The sequence below is a fragment of the Chrysemys picta genome, chromosome 1 (genome assembly GCF_011386835.1).
Source record: "Chrysemys picta bellii isolate R12L10 chromosome 1, ASM1138683v2, whole genome shotgun sequence".
Taxonomy (NCBI): Eukaryota; Metazoa; Chordata; order Testudines; family Emydidae; genus Chrysemys; species Chrysemys picta.
This window is the reverse complement of record NC_088791.1, coordinates 229,668,571-229,693,079: the sequence shown is the minus strand read 5'-3', so window position 1 is coordinate 229,693,079 and position 24,509 is coordinate 229,668,571. Positions and strand designations below refer to the sequence as shown.

The 24,509-nt window shown below is 41.5% G+C and overlaps 2 protein-coding genes across 4 annotated transcripts in view; one reads left to right on the top strand and one right to left on the bottom strand.

Annotated features, from left to right (window-relative positions):
• The window catches only part of MXRA5 (matrix remodeling associated 5), a 33,612-nt gene extending 13,910 nt beyond the window's left edge, over window positions 1-19,702 (bottom strand). Inside the window, exons 1-4 of the mRNA XM_042840834.2 lie at window positions 18,976-19,702; window positions 14,623-14,838; window positions 1,932-2,061; window positions 1,307-1,697 (exon numbers count right to left, since the gene is read on the bottom strand). Coding sequence (XP_042696768.2) covers window positions 1,307-1,697; window positions 1,932-2,061; window positions 14,623-14,828 — 727 coding nt within the window. The 5' untranslated portion in view covers window positions 14,829-14,838; window positions 18,976-19,702. The remainder of the gene's footprint in view (window positions 1-1,306; window positions 1,698-1,931; window positions 2,062-14,622; window positions 14,839-18,975) is intronic.
• Window positions 1-24,509, top strand: part of LOC101951641 (CD99 antigen) — a 514,232-nt gene that overhangs the window by 422,682 nt on the left and 67,041 nt on the right. The window lies entirely within an intron of this gene.

Genomic DNA, 24,509 nt, shown 5'->3' with positions numbered 1-24,509 from the left:
TTGTATAAAAATAACTAAACATAAAAGTTACATCTATTTGACAATCACAAGAATAACTTTCTTACTACATCCAAAAGTAGTTCCCAACACTACATCCAAAGGTAGTTCCCAACACTTTGTTTAGAAAACAAAACTATTCGAATAAAAATTGTGGCAAACTATTACTGTGTAAGAAAAGAGTGCTTAACACAGTGGTTGAGCCTAAATTAGTGCATGTGCAGAGGAAAGCTAATATCTATCAGGTGAAATGGGACAATTTAAAATAATTTGACACATCCACTGTGTGTTAAGGACAATTTATCTATTAGACTATTAGAAGGCAAACTATCTAAATACAAAACTAAAGATAAATGCTTAAAATCATTTTAGTCCTGTTAGGTATCCCACCCTCACAAGTCCAAAATAATAAAGTTCTACAACACAAAGATCTGTAACAATGTGACCCCCCAACAAAGTGCTACAAGCTACACACTATATGAGGAAATCTATGCCACCAGAATCTGCTATGATTGATTACATCTGCTCAACCCACTCCCAAGTACTATAAATCTTTTGATTCACCTCAGTGAAAGCAACCCTCACACCTTGTCACTAACCCTGCCCAAACCTCTTCTACTGCATCAACCTTCCTGAGAAAAACAGTCCCTTCTTGATGCCCAGTCAGCTACAGCAACTCTTACAGTCTCCTATGAGTCCTCTACCTGTTCTTTTTCATGTTGGTATAACCCCAATCTCACACTTATGTGAGTCCCTAACCTAGCTGACCCTTCCCAGTGCTGCAACCTTCTTGATCCTCCTCATAAGACTTCCAACTTCTGGTCTTCTTTTCTTCTTCCCTGAGATGAGGTTTGCCTGGGAGTGACTGTCCTCCCAATCCATTCTCGGAAATGGCCTTTAATTTCCTCTTTGTTAACTGCAGCTGAATTCGTTGCAACAAAGCCAGCTCCTTGGCTCCTGCACCATGAATAGATCTTATTTCTCTATTAATAGTGTGCTCTACCACCTTTTTATTCCAATCACAATTTTCAGAAATCATGCTTTTTAACTCAGTTGTGACCATGATTCCCTCATGTATAAACAGATTTTTTGCCTGAGATTCAAAATTATTTCTCCATCACATTACTTTTTGGAATGTTTCTTGTTTGCGAGATAGTGGAAAAAATAGAGCAGTCCTTAGGAATTCACAATATATAAGCAGTACAGCCAAGAGAATAACCAATTCTCTTTCATGTGCCCAGCAGAAGAAGGGCATATTACTGGAATGTTGTCACTATAATGAATAGAATAATCATTGATCTTTTCTCACCTCCAGACTTTTTATCCCATTCCAGGAGCCATTTCAAGCTGCAGTCACAGGACCAGGGATTCCCATGAAGGTAAAGATTCTCCAGGAGTGGCATTCCTTGAAACATCCCTACAGGCAGTGTCCTAATGATATTTTCAGACAGATAGAGGTGTTTTACTGTTGACAGTCTGAAATAATCCAGGAATGTAAATGTTGAAAATGTGTTGGGATGAAGCTGCTGGAGTAAGTTCCCTTCCAAATGGAGCAATCTCAGAGAAGTTAACCCATTAAAAGCATTTGGGTGGATGAATTCAATTCTGTTGTGGTCCATGTGCAATCTCATTAAGCTTGAAAGTCCTTGGAAAGTTTGGCCTGTTAGAACTTTCAGCTTGTTGTAGCTAATTTTGAATACCTAAAAAAGAAATACCTAATAGTGAAACAGAGAGCAGAGTAACAGAATAACATCAGCCATTAATGGACATTATTAATCATGATATTATTGTAATTCAAAAGTTTTCAATATATTTGGAACAAAAATGGATAACCTATTGGACAATAAACGAAGCATTAAAGAAACCTACTTATTTCAGTCTTTTATCATTGTATAACTTGTAATTTATTATATTTAGAAACACCTTAGTATTACCTGTAGAGACATGAGATCTTTTAAAGCCCCATTGGGTATATTTTGGATGTCATTTCCATGAATCATGAGCAATTCCAGTTTTGTAAGTCCTGAAAATGAGTTTTCAGATATGGACTGTATGCTATTAAACCTGGGGAAAAAAACACAACACATTCAGTTATATTTCATGCATGACAGACTCTCATGGATTGCTAAGGCTAAATTAACAGAACCTGACTTTCTAGGAAACATTGGATGCATCCTAAAATATGCAGTTAAAGGACCAAATGTTTCAGTAAACATTTTTATAAGGCCAAGTATACTTAGCCCATATTTACATTATGTTTTTTTAATTCAATTTGTGCTAGTTTAGCCATAATTTAAAGTAAAAGCAAATGGGAGTTTAAATTCTAAGAGAAGTCAGTTAGTATATTTTTCCATGGAATTCTCATTATAGGAATGGTATAAGTTAATGGCATGTTGCCAGCCTATGACAGTATGGAGACTGGCAAACTACCGCAGTATTGCCAATAGCAGGATTGCCAACAAAGCAACTAACAATAAACAAATGAAGCTTTGTGAAGAGGACTATTTGAAAATAAACATTTGCCAAGCAGTTCCTGATTCGAAAAACCACAGTTACTAGTTCAACTGCTTGCCCTACTGTTACCACGTGCTACTGGATATTTAACTACTGACATAAAATCCAGACACTCATCTTCCAGTTGCAAAATTATTTGAGCTTTCTTTTGAGAAGTAAGGGAGACAGAATTTGCTATTTGAAAACAACTCATTTCAGCTTTTTGAACTGACACGTAAGGTTCCATTTACCAACGTGGGTGCCTTAAATTAGGATGCCCAGTTCTGCATTTGGGCACACAAATGCCAAATGCAGGAATATCCAGTGCTGACCTAAGCACCAGGAACTCTAAATTAGGCACCCAAGTTTTAAAATTGGATTTTTCATGCTTTCTAATGCTGTAATGCATTATTTTTCAGGAAAAGCAGAATATCAGGAGCATGGAGGAGATACATTTAGATACTGAGATGTATGGTTTTGATGAATTTGCTAAAGATTTCATGCTTTTTTTAAAAGACATTTTTAGACCTTTTATAGGGGGCAAATTAATTATATGTTTTGTACCTTCTATTTCTTGATTTCAAAATCATCCATTTCCATTTGGAAAATAATATTTTCTTCCTAAATCTATTGTTTTAATGATGCTTATGAAGAAAAATTTCAAGTCTGAAAACAAATGCAACAGCAAACATGCATAAACTTTACTCCCTAGCACAAACATTATTTGCACTAATGAAAAGGTAACTTTATAGCATAGCAAAGACCATTGTAATGCTACCATTAAATACGTCACTTTTATAAGAAAAACTCATCTGCTGGGTTAGCGTTTTAAAAAATGACTACATAGATTATAACGTCCCATTTTCAACCGTGAATTAGGGCTCAACTTTTAAAGGTGTTTAGGTGCCTAAAGATGCAGATAGGTGCCCATGTGGGATTTTCAAAAGCACCTAAAGAAATTGAGTTGCCTAACTGCCACTGAAATCAATGTCCAGATTAAAAATATGATTCAAGTACCTAAAACACTTTTGAAAAATGGATCTTGGGCCCCATAAGTCACATAAGTGCTTTTGAAAAATGTATTCTTGATCTAAAGGGCCAAATTTTCAGCCAGGAGTGTCTGAGTTTTGCCCACAAAAAGTGTGTGCACAAATAGCTAATAATGCAAAAGAAACACATTCGGTGGGCATGAAACAAAAAACTGCTTACACAAATGTATATTTGTATACTCAAGTACCCTTTTGCACATATACTTAACTATTTTGTGCTTGTACATATGGACTCTGCATATTCAATTCACTGTTTTAATGGGTGCACTGTCTGCAAGCTCAATTTCGAGGCCAATGATGAAAAATTTAGCTCAGTGTGCCTTTAACAGTTTTTAATAGAAAATGCCATTACAATGAGCATATGGATCATATTATTATTATTAAATATTTGTCTAGCACCAGGGTTTTACATGGAAGTTTATAGAAATAAAAAGACATGATCCCTGCTCTGGAGAACTTAAAATCTAAATTGGACAAACATAGGAAATACTGAGAAGTAAGAAGGAAAGGGATGAGAATTGAACAAATACAGAGATTGGGACCATATGTTGTGCATGCATCTTGAAAGTCCAGACAATTGCATTGGAGAATAAGGCCTGGTCTACACTATAGATTAGTCTAAACTAAAATGTACCTCCGACACATATGTAACTCACCTACTATACCAATTGAATAACTCCATCTCCTCAAGAGGCGAAATGCTTGGGTCGATGTAGTTAGGTTGACACAGTGTCAGTGTAGACACTGTGTTGTTTACATTGACTGCTGCTGCCTTTCAGAAGCCATCCCACAATACCTCACACTGACAGTTAAATCAGAAAGTCATTCTGGGCATAGGAAAAAGGCAGAAAGGCATGAGTGAAAAAAGGAAAAGTATCAAAGTGAGAAGAGTTGACAGAGCACAAATCACATTGTAGGGAGTAGGTAGAGACAAAGGTGAGATATAGGTTGAGTCAAACTCGTGTGGCACCTTGAAAATAAGGATTAGGTGTTCAGAGTCGATGCAGAAGTGTGTGTGAGAGTGAGTGAGTGAGTGAGAGAGAGAGGCGGTGGAGGGAAGCAGTAGAAATAGGGGGTGATATAGTCAGAGTGGTGGGAAAAATGTTTATTTGCAGGATATTTGGGCAGTTTGAAGAGGGAGAAATAATCAGGAAGGCTGGAGAGAAGGAAGTTACTATAGATTATGGATGATATAAGGAGTTTAGGCTGGGAAGTTCATTAAGGGGTCCCCAGCAACATTTCAACCTTCAATGTCGCTGTGACTGTAACTGCAGAAATTCTACCAAATCCTCCTTGCCTTTACTGCGAGCAAGGAAACTTGCCATTAGTGACATTGAGAACTCCCAAGAAAAGAAATCTTTTATGTCTGCACAACTAGACTTGATTTATATTATTCTTGTTGAATTCAGTGAAACTGAGTAAGATTATGAGATAATTTTTGCTCCGTAGCTAGTGTGAGAATACTATAATTCAGAGGTGAAATATATGTGGCTGAGCTTTTTCTATTCTAACTGAATACAAGCCATCAGATGGAAAGAACAGCAAGCAGAAACTAAAATAAGTATTCTGTTTGGAGGGAGACAGGCACACCCGTATAAATGGAGTTAATGGGCCTGATTCTCCAATCCCTTATGTCATTTTTACACCATTGTAATTCAGAGGTACAATGTCATAAACCCAACATAACAGGTGCAGAATCAGGATCGTAATTCATTAAAAAAAATATTTAGTCAGATTCACGGGTGTCAAACTGACAATGCCAAACCATAGTAAACCCCTCTAAATCATCAGGTTCAGTTGGGTTTATGATTACTTTGCTTCACCAGAGCAGCACAAAACAACCAAACCCTGTACGTGAATGTGGTCCATTGTATGAGCTCCTATACATGGTGGAAAGACATACGTAAAGAATCCTGTTTGCAGGGAATAATTCAGCCCTCAGAAAAATTAGAACCCTTTAGCTGATTTGCGTACCTCGTTCACAATTCAGTAAGCAGTTTAGGAAACAAATAACATGATTCTCTGGTACTCTGACTAATTTGGGCTGCTTCAGTAGCGCAAACAGTCATAACTCTGACTTAAATGTCTCCCAGAGGATTTTCTTTATGCATAGGAACCCTCGGGTGGTAAAGGGCAGCTGTACTGACTTCTCTCAAAGGGTAGGAAATAAGAAGTTGTTATCCATTGACTGGATATGGCTACCAGAGCTATGGTATATCCACAACCATTATCAAATATCTGTCCCCTTGATTGTCACTTGGTCAAGATGCTGGTGAAAATTGGTATAATTCCGTTGTCTACAATAGAGTTACACAAAATTATATTAGCTGAGCATCTGGTTTATAATGTTTAGCACTTTACAACATTCATTTAAATCAGTCTCTCTAGCCTCGTATAATTTTTGTTGCTCTTCTCTGAATAAGTTTTAGTTTTCTGATGTACTCAGAAATGTACACAGTACTCCAAGCATGGTCTCATCTGTGCCATGTAGAAAAAGGTGAGGGCCTGACTGATCCATGTTATGACACTTTTGTGTATGTAGTCAAAAAGCACATTGGCTGTTTTTGCCATCATGTTGTACAGTATCCTTATATCCAATGTGCTACCCACTTTGATTCTTAGAACTTATTTACACTACTGTATTCCAGTTATTAACCTCACAATGACTATTTGTTCCCCTGTTTCTAATCTATATAGGGGAAATCCAACTCCCATTAAGACTAGAACTGGTCAAAAAATTTTTGATGGAACAGTTTTCCATTGGAAAATGCCACTTTGTTGAAATCTAAAGGTTTTGTGGGAACACAATGAACTTTTTCAATGAAAAATTTCTATGCCATGTTTCTGAATCAAAATATTTTGGAATTTCTGTTCCCTGAAATATTTCCAGATTTTGACTTTTAATCCCAGTTTAGGATGAAAACAAATTTTGAAATGTCAGAATTTCTGGCAGCATGGAAATTCTGTTTTCTGACCAGCTCAGCTGAGACTGAAAAAATCTTTCCACTGACTTCAGTTGATCTGGATCAAGTTCAAGGCCTGTGTCAATTTTCTGTCCTCACTAGCATTTGCAGCAAATCACAATTTTATAGTATCTGAAAATATAATTAACGCATAGTTTAGCCCTTCTTCCAGGTCATATTAATAGAAATGCGAAGTAAAAGACAGCCAAGCACTGATGCTTGGAACCCTAGGTATATTTACAGTTATGTTAAGCTTTATAGTTACTTTACCTTAAGTAACAAATATTTGCTGCAGAAGAAACATATCAGAGACAGTTTCATTCTATGAGTCATAAAATATACACAAATTCTGAAATCCTCCTCCTACTTCTACTGCATTAGAGCCATGCAAGAGAAAAGAATGCAAATTGAAAGAATACAGCTGTAGTTTCAAATACTGTCTGTGCCACTACTTACAGTAATCAGCTATTTTTAAGAAAAAATTCTGCAGTGCACTACAGTGATTTCTAATTGTTACTTTAGGTGTCTGAGGGAATGAAGTGGAGAGGGGAGGAAATGCAGCAGCAAAATACTTGATCCTATAGGTAAAACTTCATGAAACAAATGAGAACAGTGCCTGTACAATGGCTGCAGGATATGGACGTAAGAAATGAAGGAACTGATCTTACTACTGCTAACTTCACTGAGAGAAGGGGACGGGGCTCTAAAAGAAAGCGAATAAGTAGACCAGCCACAGTTCTCAATTCTGGAGAACTGATTTACACTCCATTCAGTCCCACCTTAGTCACAGCTCTAAATCGCAGAATAGACTCTAGGGTCTTGTTTTAATTACTATTTGTTAAGGGCCAATGATGTGCTCATGGCTATACAAGTAAAAGCGTGGGTGGCAGAGAAGGAGAGGAGAGATGTATTACATCTAAAAGACCGAAACAGAGATAAGACAAAAGAACTGGGAAACCAAGAAATAGTGCTGGCTTGTATGTCTTTAAAATACATGGTGTGAAATCCTGACCCCACTGAAGTCAAAGGGAGTTTTGCCATTAATTTTAAAAGGGCCAGGATTTTACCCATGCATCCTACCTCTCTCTCTTCTCATCTAAAAATCAAGAGGGTTTTAAATGAGGTGAGGGTGTAGGCCTGGAGCTTTGGGATTAGACCACAAATGTAGGGCTTGTCTACATGGGCATTTTAAACCAGATCAAATCAAATTAATCTGTTTTGAAAGCACTTGCCTACATATGATGCAACCCATCAGTGCACACTAACTCTGCATTTATTGGGAACTCTGGAGTCCTTCTACAAAGTGATTGACTTTGAATGTAATTAGTTCTGTCTTTTGTTTATGTTCACACAATTGCTGTGCACCACTTTTTGCATGTTGCCAACAGCTATTCCACAATGCTTTGTAGGTCCATCATTACTGTTCTTTCCATTTACTTGTGTGCTCTCCCAGCCCTGGTGTCAAGTTTCCAGGATGATCCTTCCCTTCTCTCCTTTAAAAGGTGGTGCAGAGCCAGATTTTGCCCATTTGCTCGTGGATCCCATGTGATACAACCACAATAGCACGCCAGAAGCCCCACAATATGCATTACACAGCCTGGAGCCATGCTGGGCCCCTGGATCTCATCACCATCTGGAGAGAAGCATCGGTTTGGGAAGCTCTTGTGGCCACAGGAATAAGGACCTTTTTGTGGACATTGCAAAGCAGATCTCTGTGAGGGATCATGACCAGTGCCAGATAAAGAACAAGCAACTCAGGAGAAACTACACTGAAACGAGGGATAAAAGGAGACATCTGGCAGGAGACATGTAACCTGTGCATTTTTTTGATGAACTGGACAGGATTCTACACAATGATAGAATGATAGTACAACCCATCCCAGAACTATTTGAGCCTGTTTCCTGCACTCCCTACCCTCTCAGTCTAGGATGACTGGCTCAGCCCATCAGGGGATGAACAGCAGAGGAGCTGCTCTCTGTGTGGGAGGACCTTTGGGGGATTCAGGAACCTGAGGATGGCCAGCAGGACAGCCAACCTAAGTCCTGCCCTGCTAGAAAGGACTAGCAGGGCAGGACTTAGGTTGGCTGTCCTGCTGGCCATCCTCAGGTTCCTGCTGATTCCTGCCTTGTATCAGCTGATCCTGAGTCCCCACCATTCCATTTACTTGTGGGGAGAAGTAAACCCCACCAGAAACCCAGGCTGGGACCAGAGTCAGATCTCCCAGAGGGAATTGCAGCATGTAAGTACCTATCTTTACAATTTATTATTGACCATTGGTGGTGAATGTGAGCTATGAGCCTCCCCCCTTCCTCCCACCCCCTCCTTTTGCTGCTTCAAAATGGTGCCCGCCGGCATGGCACAGTCACAAACAGTTCCCCATCCCCCACCTGCCCCTACCCCACAGCAGATTTGAATACCGAAAGCATTCATTTGTGCAAAAATTCAACTGTTTATTGAGACAGGGCTTACAGGAAAAGAAATGTGGTTAGGTTTCATAGTTTACATGAGGTATGAGGGCACGTTGTGGACCCAGTCAAGGCACAAACAATACTGCTCCTTGCTGAGGTACAAATGCCTTGTACCACTCTTGCAGAGCTTCTGCGGGGGGGGGGGGGGGAGAACGACAATCCTGGTGAATAACTTCACAGCAGATCTTGCTGGTGTGTCATTTGCCTTTCTGAGTAAGACCATTCTCTGTCTTCTAGTGGCCTGCCTCAGCATACTCAGCAACAGACGGGACAGCCTCAAGGGGATGTAGAGGGGATTAGTATCCAGCACACCCCCATGCATGCCTCTTTTAAAAATGTCTCTGATGCCACAGAAGCACTCCAGTGCACCAACAAAACTGCAAAAACAAACCTGTAACAGCTCCAACCACCCAACCTGACTCCGACCAGCAGATGAATGCAGACACACTAGACTGAAATCCAAATGCACCCAGCAATCTACCTTCTCTGAGGTTCCCCAAAGAGTGGAGGTAAAGTCACATATACATACTTAAAAAAAAAAACCTTACTTGTCTGGAATATGAACAAACAACTGTTTTTTTTTCTTCCTGCTCCCATAGCCACAGTACCTGCAACAGCCAGACCACCAAGGACAAGGCCTGTACTGCTGACAGACTGGCCAGCCTGAAGGGAGGAGAAGGGAGAGAAGGAAAACTCTGAATGAGAATGCACGGCAGAGTGAAAGGAAAACTCGGCTGGCTGAGAGGTGGAAGCTGTACATGAGAACCCAGTGGGAGAAATAAATGCAGCTTTCCTAGGAGATCATGGCAGTAGCCAAGGACAGTGTCACGGTTGCCAGGGGAAGAGTGGGTGTGGCCAAAGACAGTATCACCATGGTGAAGAAAAGCATGGAAAAAGACAGAGAGATGCACAGGCATCTCATGGATGCTGTCCTGAGCAGAATGCCCTCCAGCAAAACATGGTCATGCTAGGCCTGCAATCCCATAATTTGGGACTCAGCCATGTCCTTCTGCCCCTGGACAATGCTGGCTATGGCGACCAGCAGCAACTCCTAATCTTTGCATCCCAGCAGCAGTACTTCCAGCGGCTCCCATAAACCTTTTAGATTCAGCCTTTGGGCACCAAACACACGTCACCCAAACTCCAGCTCTTTTGAGCCCTGAGAATTTTGAGCTGTGGCACTCAATCCAGAACCCATGAGGACAAGAAGAGCCAGAAACAAAGTGTATACATGTGTCTCACTATATGCACTCCCTGCCCTCCACAAAATTGTACTACTTTGAGTTTTGTTTATACTGCTCTAGTAATTAAAGGTTTGTATATAGCTGGTTATTTATGAAGACTGGTTAGTTAAAAGTTTTTTCCAAATACAAAGATATTATTATTCCATTGTTTTCATTAAAACTTAACTATTTTTTATTGTTATTTCATAATAAAACTGCTTACAATAAATCCAGGAGTCATGATTACATTTAATACAGAAAATCCTTTAAATAAAGCTGAAATAATTCATAGCATTTTACAATAGCACATAGGAATGTGGAACTTCAACCACCCACACACAATCCCCCACAATCAGCATCCCCACACCCTCCATAGGCTAACATGTTCAGGCAAGAGGCTCAATAACTGAACAATAGGCATCCCTAGCAGTGTGCCCCCAGCATTTTTGTGGAACTCTGTGGAACTCCTTGAGGTCTGCTCAAACCTCCAAGCAAGTTTCCACACCTCAGCCTCCCACCCTTCAGTAAAGCTTCCTCTCTTGCTCTCATAAATATTGTGCAAAATACAACATGCTGTTAGAATGACTGGAGCATTTTTTTCCTGCTGTTTCCAACCTATTCCATAAACAGTCCCATCTGTCTTTCAAAAGGCCAGATGCACACCCAACTACCATTCTGCAGCTACTCCGGCGATAGTTAAAAATATTCCTTCCTTCTGTCCAAGTGACCTGTGAATTGCATCAGTAGCCAGGGCACCAGCGAATAAGCCCAGAATAACCCGACAAACCTCCACACCATTAATGGCCACCGTGCTGGGACAAACAGTCCTTTCTCCATAGTTTAAATAGTACTGAGTTCTGAAAGACCTTAGCATCATGGACCCTCCCAGACCACTCTGCAATTTTGTCTATAAACCTGCCACAGTGGTCCACCAGTCCTTGGAGCACTATGAAGAAATACCCCTTTCTGTTTATACATTCTGTGCTCTGGGGCATGGGGAATGATAGGCATATGGGTTCCATCAATTGCCCCAATACACTTTGGGAACCCCATGCATGCAAAGCCATAAATAATTTCCTAAGCGTTACCCAGTTTCATGACCTAATTAGACAGCACCTTATCAAAGCCATACGAGACCTTTAGGAGAATGGCCCCGAAAGCTGATCTTCCTATGCCCAATTGGATGGCTACAGACCAAGAACGTTCTGGGATAGTCAGCTTCCAGATGGCAATAGTGACCCATTTGTCCACAGGTATGAGGCTTCACATGTTGATATGCTGTTGCAGAATATCTGGAGTCAGTTCTCCACAGATCTCAAAAAAGGTAGCTCTCCCCATCTTGAAGTTCTCTGCCCATTGCTGATCATCCTGGCTCTGTAGAATGATCCTCTCCCACCAATCCACACTGGTTTCCTGACCCCAGAGATAGCACTGAATGAAGTGTAGGTCATCCAGGACCAGGCCTCCTGTTCCAACAGCTTGGCATCTTCTTGTTCTTCCTCCTCCCTCCTGATGCCAGAGAAACTGCTGCTATTGCTATCGAATATTGTCCTGGTCCCGCAGCTCATTGGTGCAACAGGCAAAGTTGAATGCCGAATTTCTCCAGCTCTGAGAGCTTTAATACAGCCCAAGCAGCCTGCGCATATTCACACGTCACCATAGCAGCACAGAGCATTGTTGGGACCATATGGCCAATGGGAATTTGAAAATGGTGCAAACCAGCCCAGAAAGGAAGCATGGGGTTGAGCAAGTGGAAATGTGATTTGAAAACAAAACAAAACTGAACCTATCTGACATCTTATAATTCACAGCAAATATAATCCCAGAATGCACGCTGCTCAGCAGCAAAGCGAAGGACCATGGGATATCCGTGGAGAATGCTACAGCCTCAGTTGGCAGCAAACTGCAGTGTGTCCATCTGATGTGAAATGAAAATGGAGCAGGCATTGCGTGTGCATGCTATTGATGAGACTTGTGTACTGTGAGTTACCTGACCCACATCAAAAAGCTTCAGACAATGTAGACACAACATTAGTGTTTTCATCCTAGTTCCCATCTATGCACAACAAAAATCCTGAACACCACTGTCACTGAAAAACAGTAGTCCAGATAATCAGCTGGTCTAATTCAGCACAGCTATGTTAATTTCTGAAGGTCAACTGAGGATCTGACCCAATAATCATAATTAATAACTAGAGCTGTCCAAATAACAGATTTTGCAGCTCACTGGCAAGTCTTAAAATTGAAAAAAATAGTTTCAAGTTTAATTAAATGTTTTGTTTCAACAAAATCAAAACATGTCATTTTAATTTTGACCATTTTAAAATGTTTTTATTGGATTTGTTTAAAATAAACTTAAAGGACTTTTTCAATGAAAAGTCATTTCAAACTGAAAAACCGAAACATTTTGTTCTGAAAATATCAAAACTAAATGTTTTGATTGTTTCACATTTTTTTCTGACCGAAATAAATTGGCAAAATTGACAGAAATTCACAAAATGAATTGGTGTAGCTGAATCTGCATTTTTCACTGAAAATGTTTTAGCCAAAACATTCACCTAATTCTAAAAACAACAACAATACACTCAGCATCATGATTTCAAATATATGACTAAGACAGTCCAAAGATTAGTAGAAGATTAGTGTAAAGAAGGACTAAGACAGAACTGTATATAAAAGCTTGAGTAATGCTTGTCTTTACTATGTCTGGCTCATGAGAACTAAGTTCATTCACAAAAAGGGTAAACCAACCAAATAATAGAGAATCTCTCTCCTCCCTGTGGTAAAACCTGCAAGAGGGGCCTAAACCTGAACTCCTACCAAACCATTCTGACTGGGAGGTAAGATTTCCCCCCACCTAGTGCAGAATGGGCCATTTGTCTAGGAAAAGAAAGCTGGGAGTGCGGCCGTGGAGATGTCCAATCCTCAATTCCTTTTCCATATTAGGAAGAGAACCCCAAATAAAACCTCCATGAGCAGATCTTTAGGGCAAGATCTCCACATAGTTGTTATAGGTAGAACTGGTAGAGATGTCTGTAGTAACGTTGCTTAAAAATTTCCATCTAAAATGCTGTTCACATGCTTATAATTTTGCCAGATTTTAATTGTTTGGGCTCAAATTTTCCATGTCAGGTGTTTGCCTCAGACTGAATTATTTTGCAAATTTTCAGTGGAAAAAATGTCAATGCACTCATGTAATTAAAGATTGTATCATAATGCATATGCACAAGGTGGAAAATTAACTTTTCACAGGCAACCTTAACTCTGGCACTTCCTAAATTTTGAGTGCTTGACTTTGCAACCTTATTATTCTGTTAGCATAGATTTTTGGATATAATTTTATTTAATAATGACTCCTGTGAACGTTCAATAATTTTTGCATTTTCACTAACGGTTTTAGGGCCAACTAGAGCAGTGCAAACATGGCAGGATAGAATTCGACCTCTCTTCATTTCAGTTTGTTTGGCTACAGCTTTGAGACAACAATTCTAATGACTCCCTGGGGTACCATATCTGTTCAATGTAATTAAGATTTATTTCCCATTTATTTGTGCACACAATTTATTTTCTAAATGGGGCCCATTAAAAATTATACTAATAGCAGATGGTCTGACATAATCACAGACCAGATCTGGGCCAACACTATAGCCTTTTGCACCACTGGAGCAATGAAAAGGAGTAATAAAGCTGTCCTAACTAGACATCCCCTCTGTATTGTGGGAGTTATACATTATTCTGTGAGCAGTCCCATTGATTTCAGAATGGGCAGTGGAAAGACTAAAAGAGCTAGGAAACTATAATAGGCTGTAGTATAAAAATAGGTCCTCTTCTAAAATGAATATTATTTGATGTACAGAATTAGTCTAAGATGGGAAGAGAGCCTTTTTTTCAACTTCAGTAGAGCAATTATATCAAGATCCAGACTATCACTCATAAATTATAGACTTTTTCTGGTTTCTAGTATTGTTCTAAAGTTATTTTGCAAAACAGTTTACTACAAGTGCAGTTATCAAATTCCTATTGGGTGCAATATTTCTCTAAGATACGTCTTATTCCAGATATTCCTAATAAAATATAATTTCAGGTAAAATATTCATTTGTATAGACTTTAAAACATTGAATTTGTCTTACCAATGTTCATAAAATGTTATTCAAATGTATGTATAGCATTTAACAGTAATTCCCATCACAATAATTTTTGTTCGAAAAAAATGGGACCCAATCTTGGAAAATTAGGCTTGACCAAAACATCCTTGTTACCAGTGACTCTGATGCCATTTTGAACTCAAGCAGTTATCAATAATCATCCACAGTTGCAATTCTGCTCAGCAAGGATACATAATGCTTTCACCTTGCAGCATGTGTGCTGAGCTATATAGGATTATACACAGAAAATGTAAAACTCTTCAGTAAAATTGCAATACAAACCCCAAATTGATTCTTTCCACATGTTTAGAGATTCTTGCTGGCACTGCTGCCAAGGATCGAAATGTGCAGTGAACTTCAGTGGGAACGTAACAGGCACATGGGCGTGGACATGCAAAAGCGATTTGTGGAAGCCCCAGAGACACAATCAGCACCACGGATAGTGCCCCCAAATTTGCCCTCTTTTGCATCTTGTCAGTTGTCTTCATTTCGCTGTACCTGTTTTATTTGTAAAAGAAAATGTTTTTATCTTCATAAACACACTTATAGAGCATGATCACTTAAATGATGGCTTCTGTAGGAGCTACTTTTCCTAAGGCTTCCTGACTGAGCTATAAAATAGAGAAAATGTAAATAAAGAAAACTTTGTACAAATCTATTTCTATGCAACCTGATAGGCAATTTAGGCAAAAGCCTATGAAATATGGTTTGAAAAGAGCTTTTCTTTCAAGCTATTTGCTATTTCAAAGTTAACTTTTCCCCTCGTTTCTATTTCACCATAATTATACTAATTTTCTGTTTCTCTGTGGTAAAATATTGTATACTTTTGGTTAACACATATAACTTTTATGGGAGAAGGCATTCTCTAGTAGCTTAGGGCAGAGAACTAGGTGTCATTATATCTGGGACTGTCATACTTTACCTCTCATTTGTTGTCTGATGTTGGTATGCAATGTCATTTAAGCCAAAACGTTCAATGGAAGCTGTGGATAATCAGGACTTCTAAAACCAAGCCACTTATTTAGAAGCCTAAACATGGATGTAGGAGGAAGCTTACGCTCCCAAGTGTGAAAATTTTGGCCTTAACATCTATAAAACTTAAGCCAACATTTTAAAACTTGGATTTCCAGAAGTTAAGCTGGTAAATTCATATTAAGGCACCTCAGCAACAATCCACATTTTACAAAGCTGCTCAGAACCTGCAGCTGTCATTGACTTTGAGGACTTAGCACTTTAGAAAATCAGACAATTTACTTGGGTGCCTAATTGTGGCTTGAAGAGACTAGCTTCAGGCAAACAAGTTGAACATTTTAGTTCTAATTGTTAGACCTTTATGAAGAGCTTTGAGTGCTTCAGATGAAAGGTGCCACATAAAGGCAACTTATTATTAATGTTGTTGTTATTGTTGTATAGCCTAGTCTAACAATGAAGGACACTCATCCAAGTCTATGGTGGCTTGTGGATTTCAGCCATATTAAAACTTCATCCAGTATTGCCTACATCAAGCTATTACCCTTAGTATAAAAGTCAAATTTCTTAAATTTTCAAACAGTATGACTCTCATTTTTCTACCAACATCATATGCAAACCATTATAATTCAAAGAAGAGACTCATAAATCTGAAGATGTTTCTCAAATGTCTGTGGTCAAGTTAATAAGACAGCTACTATTCTCAACAAAAACACTTCATAAAGTGTGTAAGAACTATGCACTTCTTCAGGTGTTCTCTTTAGTGAAAGTTGTCATGTTAAAATACCTTACACATTTCATTTTCTTTTGAAGTGTACTAAACCCCCATTTTCTTTTATATAATTCTTGCAGGAGTCAAGAAGAAGTTACAACAACATGAGGACTTGCTAAGCAAGATCAAGAATTAAACTTCTAAGTGGGAAATTATAGATTGCATATTTTTTCTCCATTTAAGAAAATAAAATGAATAACAATAATGCAAAATACTCATAACATTGAAATTGTTAAATTTTGAAAAAATATCCACCTAATACATACTAACTTGCAATAAAATGTATTCCCCTTTCAGTGCAATACAAAATCCCTCTCCTTTTAAGCATTCTAAATATTATTTAGTTCAATAATGAAGAAACATTTGGAAGAGAATAAATGATACATCTTCAGACTCTTCATAATATATTTTATTAATAGAAAGGGATGATTTCGTTAAGTTTAGGGAACTCAAGGAAATGTCCTACAAGAGGCACTGCTCTTTTGGCAAGATCTCTTTGGAGGCCCTGATACATCAAGATGCAGATTTGGGACAGAAAGGACAAAACAACCACCACCACCAACAACAACAAAAAGGAGAACCTACGGCCCAGATCTCCAGGGGGTATTTAGGCACCTAACTCCCATTAAGAGTCTAAATAATTTAAAGTTACTAAAAGCAAGAAGTTTAAACTGATTTAGGATTCATTTCTTTAAGAGGAGTTACATTTACTATAACCCCCATTTCATGACTCATTTCTGATGTTTTCATCATTAACAACAATTTCTGCAACTAATAATGATATTTAACTTTTCAGTTGTTCCCCAAACTTTCATTGAGTCTTAAAGCACTCCTGTTATTCAGACAAACATTCTTCTCATTTTGCAGATGATTAGGTGACTTCTCCAACATCACAGAATAAGTCGGTGGGACAGTAAATAATGGAACCCCAGGAGTTCTGACCTCTAGTCCCCAGCTGTAATCACTAGACCAGTGTTTCTCAGACTGTGGAAGAGTCCAAACCCCTGTGGAGGCAGGTGCAAACAAAGAGCAATTACCTTTGTTCTCTCCACCAGGAGCTGCTGCCACATACCATGAGAGAAAAAAGAAGGACTGGAAACACAAGTGAGTGTGGTGTTGCCAGCCACCACTAGGAGTCATCAATGGGAAAGTGAGAATGGGAGCAGAGAGAATAGAACCAGGTAGGTCTGCCAGCATGTCAAGTGGATCAAGGAACCAGGCACGTTGCCATTATGTGTAGGGAAGGAGGCAACCAAATAGCTAGGAATTGTGTGCAGGGGAACAGGCTACTGGGCAGTATATTTAGGGGAGCAGGGAACCAGGCAGCTGAACAGTGTATGCAGGACAAAAGGGAACTGGACAGCATGTGCAGGGGAGAAGAGAACCAGGGGGCAACACACATATTCACAGGAGGGGGCTGCAAGGGAGTGTTGCAGTTGGAAGAAGGGTTGAGAAAGCACATGCAGAGAGAGAGAAAAATCAAACACCAACAGAGAAGCATATGCCAGGAGGAAAGAGAGACAGAACACATGAGAGGGGAGTGGAAATGAACAAAAAAAAGTGTGATTCCCACTCCACACCCCCAAAAAGAGGACAAGACATTTGTCATAGTCAATACAATTAAATATGCAGTTGCCACAGGAACATTGCACGATCATGAGTGGCACGCTGGAGGGGAAGGGGCCCACGGTACAAAGCATTTAACACCCCCCCCCCCCCAGCGCACACACAATAAGCAGAGCAAAGTAAAAGCGCTTGGAGAGCAAAGGGTGCAATTTGGGATGCCGGGGGAGAGATGTGGAAAGCCCCTGGCCAGCTCTACTTTGAATTCTTTCCAGAATGACCTACACTAGTAGAGTTTAAGGCCCCACCTCCTGCCAGGGCTGGCTCTACTTCCCACAAGCTTGACCAGGGCATTAGTAGTTCGGCTCAGGTCTGAGGTAGCAGGTCCATCATTCCTCTGATTGGCACAAACCAGAGGGATGTTTGTGATGGGCTTTTTCAACTGTTACTAGCTGAGTGAGAACCAACTGGCCTCAGTCTCCTGAACAGTGGCACGAGGTGCCCCCCTCCCGAAACTGCACCGGGCGGGAGGGGGGGGGGAGGAGGAGATACTGACAATGCCCAGGCATTAGTGACAGCATCACTGGGGAGCTGAGTGGCTGACTAGGGGAGGGCGCAGCTCTGAGACCACCACTGGTGCGGGGGGAGTGGGGACACTCACTCTTACAAAGTGAGCTGAAAGCTCCTTGCGGATACCGCTGCGACGTCACGGGGGGCTCTGCCTGAGGAAGGACTGCAAGCCCAAAGCCAGTATGTGGCCTCAGGTTTCCGTCATTGAGGGGCAGTGACGGGGAGGGGGAAGACGCTGATTATTTCAGCAGCACGATTTGCTGGAGCTGCTGCACGAGGAATCTCAGAAAGCCGGGGGGGGGGGGGGCTTCCCTTCTTAGCTTTTTTCAGGGCAGATGCTTCCCATTAGGGAAGAATTCCCCTAATACACCGAGGTCGACTTGAAGGGAGTTCATTCCCTGCACAGCCGGACAGTGAGCACCGAACAAACAGAGGGAAATAAAACAAGCCCCGATTGCATGGAGGTGAACCCCGGCCCCCAACCATCCCCTCCCCCCATTCGGGCAGCATTTCACCTCTACAGCCTGAGGCTTCCAAGCAGCCCAGGGAACCTAACGAACCACATCCTAAGTGGCTGCTGCACCAGCGTGCGTTTGTTTGGGTTAATCAGGCATTTTTCCATCTCTTCTCTCCACCCCCGCGCGGGGCTCCTCTGCAAGGGCTCACATTGCCAGTTAAAATGCAATGAACAGCACGCAGCAACGCGACCCCATGCGGGGAGGGACAGACAGCGAAAAGGCATTGGGTGCAACAGCCATTACCTGCAGTTCGGTATCACAAAACTCCGGCAGCGGCAGCGCCCATCCTCCTCCGTCGCTGCCAGGGGCGAGAAGCTCGTCTAAGGTATGCCCAGGAACGTGGTTGTTTCAGATCCTGCGTGCTCCGGCTGCGTGTCTGTCATTGGGTGCCACCCCGGGCTCCAAAAGTTCATCCCAGCCCAAACAAACCTGGCTCAGCCCCGGGCTATCATTCCTTACGCCTTCGCATTGCCCGCCAGCCAGCTTGGGGAGTCATGGCTCAAAAAAAAAATTAGCCCTCGAAATCCATCCACCTTTTGTTATTATTATTTTTTTTTATTAAAGACAACAAATCCCGAGATCGCTCGTTTCAAAGCAAGCAGACCATGCAGGCAGCTTGTAGCATTTCCCGGCACCACCGCTTTTTCCTCCCAGGCACTTGGGGGAGAGTGCAAAGCAATTCACCAGCTTTTGTTTCCTGCAGCAGATGGCTCAGCCCCCAGCGCCGCAGCCTCAGGCTCAAATCCAGCCCCGGGACAGGCAGGAAAGGAAGCGCTCACAGCGCTCGGGGCACGGCACGCACTTCTCGGGCGGTGTGTCTGGAGCGAGGACGGAGTAACTGCTCAGCTCCTCTTTCTCGGTGGGCGGCTCTTCAGAGGGGAGCTGATGGGGAGGGAGCTAAGCGAAGGTGCTGGAGACAGCAGAGCTTAACTGAGGTATAATTTACGCAAATTGAAAGCTGTCTCTTGCTGGGTAGTCACTGGCAATCGACAGAAAAACCAGGACCACAGCTCACGGTGGAGGAGGGAGAGAGCATTGTGAAAAAAAAAAAAAAAAAAAAAAACATATCTGGCACCTGGGTTTCCAGGGCCAGCTCCAGGCACCAGCCTATCAAGCATGTGCTTGGGGCAGCACCTGGAGGGAGGGGGTGCTCAGGGTTGTTTTTTGTTTTTTTAAACATACTGGGGCTGTTGGGGCGCCTGGCGGCGCTCCTGTCCGAGAGCGGGGCTGCGACTGGGCTCGTCGCCCTCCCCCGGCGCTCCGGCCCGCAGGGGACAGCGGGACCATGGCCGGGCAGGCCGGCGGGCTCGGCGCCCTCCCCGCCACGCTCCCCGCCGGAGGGCGGGAGGCTTTTTTGCCTGGGGCGGCAAAAAACTCAGAGCCAGCCCTATGGGTTTCAGACAGGTTTTTCCTCTGAATCCTTGAATTATACTGTCTAGACTCAACTAGGGTAGACTGGGCCATTACACCAAAAAATCTAATTTGCTGCTGTGCAATAATAATGCAAAACTCTATATCTAGCACTTGGGGATTGCTTGATCCAGCCAATTTTTGGAGACTCTAAATCATACCCTCAAAATAGGGAAACAATGTAGCTGCTGCCATTACACACACACAGGCACACACATTAAAATATCAACTAAAATCCTGTGTCTAATTCATCCTAAAACAAGCAAATTGCCAAAGGTGTACATTGAAACGTAGATCCTAATGGATCTAGTCAATATTTGGCCTGAATTCTGCCATATAGACAAGTGGATCTCCTGTCACCACACCAGGAAAAAAACAACCCAAAAGACCCCAGCTCAGTACCTGACATGAGATTGCCTCAGGAACCTGTCTACCAGTCTAGGGATTTGAACCCTTGAATTCTACTAGTGCGAGAACCACAGAAATACACAAGCATAGCTAGAAAACTCTGAGCAAGAGCTCAGAAAAAAAATCTGATCTGGCACTTGGCTCCATCTATGGTAGAGACAGTGTTTGGCCTTGTATCTCTAAATTCTACTACAGTAAAAGAAAAATGGAGTCACTGCTATTTCACCAGAAAAATCCAGACTCTGACTTACAGCTGGAACAGCATCTAAAACCCCATCTCAGGGCATATGGATCCTGTCATCTCCTCCCATTTTAAAATGGTCAATAAGCAGCAAAAGGCAACGCCTGGGAGGGGAAGAAGGGTCACATGCCCCTCCCCAGAAATAAGAAGAACAGGAGGACTTGTGGCACCTTAGAGACTAACAAATTTATTAGAGCATAAGCTTTCGTGGACTACAGCCCACTTCTTCGGATGCATAAATGTAATGTAATCATTTGTTGCGGGTTTGGGGAACCTGAATGCTTTTGAAAATGAAAGTTACATGTTGGTCCAGTCAACGGTGACATTGCGTAGCCATTTAATTTTACATTTACTTGCACCATCCTACAAGTTGTTATGCTACTGATCCTTAAACTAACACTGAGAATGGCATTATTATTCATCAGAGGAATCCATTTAAAATGAAATGGTATCTAAAATCTTAGTTCCTGTTGGTGGTACCCAAATAACAGTCCTCTAACATCAGAGGGGTAGCCGTGTTAGTCTGGATCTGTAAAAAGCGACAAAGAGTCCTGTGGCACCTTATAGACTAACAGAAGTATTGGAGCATAAGCTTTTGTGGGTGAATACATGCGTCTGACGAAGTGGGTATTCACCCACGAAAGCTTATGCTCCAATACTTCTGTTAGTCTATAAGATGCCACAATCCTCTAATACTTTCCACTGCTTTTGATGGCACTAGTGCAAGTACAAAATCACTATTTGCACTATTAGCATCTCCTGTCCATATCTCAGATGTTTTAAGATACTTGCCATTAAGTCACAACAGTTGTCCTACAAATGAAAGAAGCTGTCTAAAAATCCCAGTGATAGGCAGAAAAGTTAAGTTTAACTTCACCTTTTATACCCACTTAAAGCAAGCAGAATGTCACATTTACTTTGGAAACCATTAAATACAAAATACATTCGATAACAAGATACAGTGGCTGGAAGTTGATGTCAGCAGAATTCAAACTGGAAATAAGATGCAGAATTTCAACAGAGAAGTAAATTAGCCATTGGAACAGATTACTAAGGGATGTGGCAAATCCTCCATCACTTGGGGTTTCTAACCTGGGATTAGATTTCTCTCAAAGATATGCAGTAGTCCTGGCACAAATCATTGGACTATATTGTCAGGAAGCAGAAGGGGATACAATTAATGAAAACAACAGTTTAGATCCACAGTATTTAAGCTACTGAAGCAACTATTACTATCTTATATGTCATAAACAAAATTTCAGTAGAATAATTTTCACCACCAGTAACATGCACATCCATATTAAATATATTAACAATTCATGAGCTAAATCACATCCAATTTGACAATGAACAGCCCTTCCAGCTATACTTCATCCACTTCACTTACTGCAAATTTGCAAGATTTGGTTGAATCCAGATAGATCATGATACCATAACTGGACTTATGGAAACACAAAAAAATAGGTCCAGACTTTTCTACATCTATACTTAATAGCTATTTAGACAGCATGATCATAGAGTTCAGAGTAAAAAATTGGCAGCATAGAGCAAAAGCTAGGTGCTGGATAAGGATTTGGCAGCAGTCTTAAGCCACTGGATCAGGATCTGGATTTTTCTGAGGATGGGACCCACAAAGATGCCTAAGTCCCATTATTAGGCACCACTGTGACCTACAACACTCCTGTTCTGCTGTTGCCTAACCTCATTTGGTACCTAGGTTTTTACAGTAAAAGTTCCCTACATGCTTATGTTTGTTCATTTGAGCATGTGCATTGTGGCCTCACTCTGATCACCCAGGTGCCTCTCTCCCACTTAAGTCCCCGAGCAATCCATGAACACAGATATTTAACTGTGTAAGTCATGTGGGGCCTGCTCTGGTAGGTGTGCTCAGATGCCCCCTACCTAAGCAGCTGCGGCAGCTCACTGATAACCTTGTGGTTAGGGTATGCATCCAGGCTGCGGAAGATCCTTGGGTCAAGTCCCCCCTCTGCCTGATAAGGAATTTAAACAGGGATCTGTCCCCTCTCAGGAGAGATGTCCCAGCACTAGTATGCCTCCCACAGTCAGCACACTCTGTTCTTCTATAATCCCTCCCTAGATAATCTCTCCTCTCCACTTGGGCACAGTCTTCCCCAGCTGGGTTTGTATGTCCTTGTCCTAGCAATTCCTTCCTCCAGCCCATGCAAAGGGTGGCTAGTGGGTGTCCTATGCCTCAGTGCTTACTTTGTAATAAAAGAGGTGCTGGGGCTCAAGCCATTTTTTTTTTACTTTCATAACTGACGTGGAGGGCCCAGAGGTGCTGGGGCTATGAACTGCCAAGCCTAGAGGTGCTGGGGCACAGCCCTGGCACAAATTAAGCACTGCTCTGTCTCCTCCCACCTGTTCCAGACCTGTAGGGAGGAAGATTCCCTTCTTCTTCTCCCTTCACCTTGTGGAGAGTGCAGGTGCAGACAGCATAGAAACTGGGCTCTTCTCTCTGGCTCCCCATGCTGATTGAGTCTGGTTTCTCTCTGCTTTTCAGGTGCTATGCAAGGCTCTCCTCAGTTTTTAAGCAGCCCTGCAGATGGGAGACAGTTGACCCTGCCCCACTGCAAATGTCAGAGCTTATGAAGCCAGAACTGGCCTCCGCTTCCTTCCTTTCTGCTACAGGCTCAAAGTTCAGAGGAAAGTTATTGTTGTTGCCCTGCCTGAAGGTTAGTGGAAAATGTCCCCCCTCAGGCTGCTAGAAATTATACCTAAGGTTAAAACTAGAAACAAATTGCTGAATGTGGATCATTAGCAATAGATTGAAATCCAGTGAGTGATGTATGCATGAAGTAGTGATAGAACAACACTGATACCCCACAACTGCTGTTTAGCAGACCCTGGTTCCAAAATGTATTCTCCTGGAGTTGGTAAGAGATCTAACACCTGCTTTGACCGGTTGGTGGAATCTAAGAAGTGAATTTCTGCTTGTGAATCAAATCTAGCTTAGCTTCCAGTAGAAGAATGGGGGAGTTTAGAAAATGCGACAGATAATGCTGGACTATATGCAGCAGAAAAACAGGTTACACTCTTGAAATAATGCCCACATACCTGTTCTCCATTCTCTTCCATCTCAGTGTATTGGTGTTGTGCTGACTCTGGTGCCATTGTCAGTGTTTCCTTTATTTCCTTTTGACTTTACACATGTTTGTATTGTAGTTCCTGACCAGGCAAATTGCAAGCAAGTGATGCATTGATAGGGAGCAATGCAAAATGAAGGCAAAGGATGTAGTAAGGAAAACAATGATAGACTGGGGCTCACTGAGGGGGATGTGAAAAATGTGGACAGTGAAAGGAAGAAAGTTAGAGACCGAGTAAAGGTCAGTAAATGATGTGAAAGATGAGGATGTGAATGAGTGAGTGAATGAGCAAATCTAAGGGATTTTCTGTGAGGACAATGACTGAGTGAGGGATCCACCATAGTGTGAAGTGAATCAGTGGGGAATGGTAGGTCTGATTGAAAGTCTGGTTGAGAAAGCAAAAGATCATAGTCCCTCAGATTTCATACACACATCCCCATCTCCCTCCTTTCACACTGTTTCTTTTCTCAGTGAGATATTGTGCATCTAGATGAGGGGTAGTCAATAGGCGGACCGCAAGCCAAATCCGGACCACCAGACACTTTTAAATTGAGCCTGAAATCTTTTTATTTACCTTTTATATATCTCTCTATATAGATATCTATATATTTATA